Here is a 2289-nt window from a genome sequence, read left to right as displayed (position 1 = left end):
CTTTTTTTTTTTTTTTTTTTTGAGGCAGGGCCTTGATATGTAGTCCAGGCTGGCCTCAAAGCCTAGGTGCTCTTCCTGTCTCAGCCTCCTGTTACAGGCGTGTCCCACCCCAATTTTTCTTTTATCATTACTAACTGTAAGAGTGCAGTTTTTTACATTAGGAAAGCAGGTTTCATGTTCATTATAATCACACCCCTGTTGGCCCGGTGCTACCTTCCATCTCTCCCTAGCCAGTCTCAGCCGGCTTGGCCACCTCGGCCAGCCAGGCCCTTGAGGTCTGACCTATCACAGCACCTTAAACCTGGAATCTTCACATTAATACAGTACCTCAACGAATTGTTGAAGATCCAGTACATGCAAGGCAGAGCATGAAATGTAGTTTAGTTCCTTGACACTATAAATAGGATTTGCCTGTTCCTAATTAAGTATTCCTCTTAATTTTTGAATGTATAATACATTCATTCTAGTTGAAAAATCTACACTTTGATCTTAGCCAAAAGGCCAAGAAGCAATAATGGTTGAAAAAATCTAAATGTGAAGCAGGAAACAGTGAGGACACCAGCACAGATAACTCTTGAACACAAAGATAGGAGCAAAAAGCAGCTTTTAATGTTGCCAGTAGCTCAGCGAGTGATTCCTGTCTTGAGAGTCCTGAACAGAAGTAATTCCTTGTAGACCTCCTTTTACACATAGAGGCTCAAATCCACTGGAGTTTCCCTAGGGATACAGCAAGCAGGATTTACACAGAGCAGAGCAGTGGAGGCGGGGCGGCGGGGGAGCAAAAGGTTCTGGCAGGACTTTGAGTCCGTTAGGTTCCTTTGGTGACAGATTACAGAAGTTGTTGTGGCTACTCAGGTACACTCTACAAAGAACAGAGTTACCTAGTTAACCCATAGTTGCCTAATGACGCAGTTAACCCATAGCTGCCCAATGCCATATGGAGTGATTTCCTCTCTCAAAATTATGTATTAAAATATATGGTGGGGCCCAGCGTGGTGGCGCACACCTGTAATCCCAGCACTCAGGAGGCTGAGGCAGGAGGATCGCGGTGAGTTCGAGACCAGCCTGGGCTACATAGTGAGTTCCAGGTCAGCCTCAACTATACAGTGAGACCCTGTCTCAAAAAACCAACCAACCAACAAACAAAAAAAACACATATGGTGGGCTGGGGATTTAGCTCTGGTTCTGCACTGCCTGGCAAGCACAAGGACCCCAATTCAATTCCTGGTACAAAGAAAAAGGCACATGAAGGCAAGCTGATGTGATGGTGCACGCCTAGAACCCCATGGACGTAGGGAAAATGTAACTCTCAACCTGCTGGGTGTCAGATATGCAGAGTTTGTGTCCCCTGAAATCAAAGAATGAATTCTAAGAAATAGAGGTTAAGAGTAGGAAGTTTTGAGATAGTTCCTGAGACAGGAGGGACCTGGAAGGGGATTGCCAAAGAGCCCATTTTTCTAAGAGTACACAGCAAAGTCATAAGGATACAATATGGCTTAAAATTTTCAGATAAAATATTATAAGTTTATTTAGAGCTTATTTCTCACCTTGAGAAAAATACAAACTCCACAAAACATTAGCTGGGTGTGGTAGTGCACACCTGTAGCAGTCCCAGCACTCAGGGAGGCTGAGGCAGGAGGATCACTGTGAGGCCAGAGTGGGCTACAAAGTGAGTTCAAAGCCAGCCTGGACCAATAGCAAGCGAGACCCTGTCTCAAAACACAAAATCCGGCTCTTCCCCAACTTCCCAACTCAAAGATACCCTGTTGGCCACAACAACTTCCAGTCTCTCCCGTGGCATTTTGTAAGTCCGGGCACTTTCGAGTGGACTCAGAATCGGAATGAGTGAAGATCCGGTTTCCACAAGTTTTTTTTTTTTTTTTTTTTTTTTTTTTGTCTTTTGGATCTCTCCTTTCTCCCGATTATCCACCCACAAGCTGACCTGCTGGGAACTCGGCCAGGACTGCAGTACCTGCCCGCCGGGCTCCTCCCCTGTGGAGGACGGTGTGAAAGGTTCGGTCCCGGTCGTGTCCACGGAGGTTAAAAGTGCCGCTTCGTGTGCAAGGCCAGGTGGTCCGACCTGGAGAAGGCGCGGTCGCACTGCGGGCACCGGAAGGGGCGCAGGCCCGTGTGCTTGCGGTAGTGCCGGGTCAGCTCGTCGGAGCGGGCGAACTTCCACTCGCAGCCGTCCCAGTCGCAGCGGTAGGGCTTCTCGCCGGTGTGGGTGCGCAGGTGCGCCTTGAGGTGCGAGCTCTTCGTGTAGGTCTTGCCGCAGCCCGCGTAGCCGCA

General features: G+C 48.3%; 1 protein-coding gene across 1 annotated transcript; it reads right to left on the bottom strand.

The window, feature by feature from the left end:
* Nucleotides 1–1877: 1877 nt before the first annotated feature.
* LOC104862476 (Krueppel-like factor 2) lies at nucleotides 1878–2289 on the bottom strand (the record flags this gene model as incomplete). The annotated part of the gene is made up of 1 exon (XM_010624541.2): nucleotides 1878–2289. A coding segment is annotated over one exon (249 nt), but the record flags the coding sequence as incomplete, so codon positions are not given.

Source organism: Fukomys damarensis, unplaced genomic scaffold, assembly GCF_012274545.1.
Source record: "Fukomys damarensis isolate Sample0158 unplaced genomic scaffold, DMR_v1.0_HiC HiC_scaffold_12, whole genome shotgun sequence".
In the NCBI taxonomy this organism is placed as follows: Eukaryota; Metazoa; Chordata; class Mammalia; order Rodentia; family Bathyergidae; genus Fukomys; species Fukomys damarensis.
The sequence above is the reverse complement of the archived record's forward strand: the minus strand, read 5'-3'. Positions and strand labels throughout refer to the sequence as shown.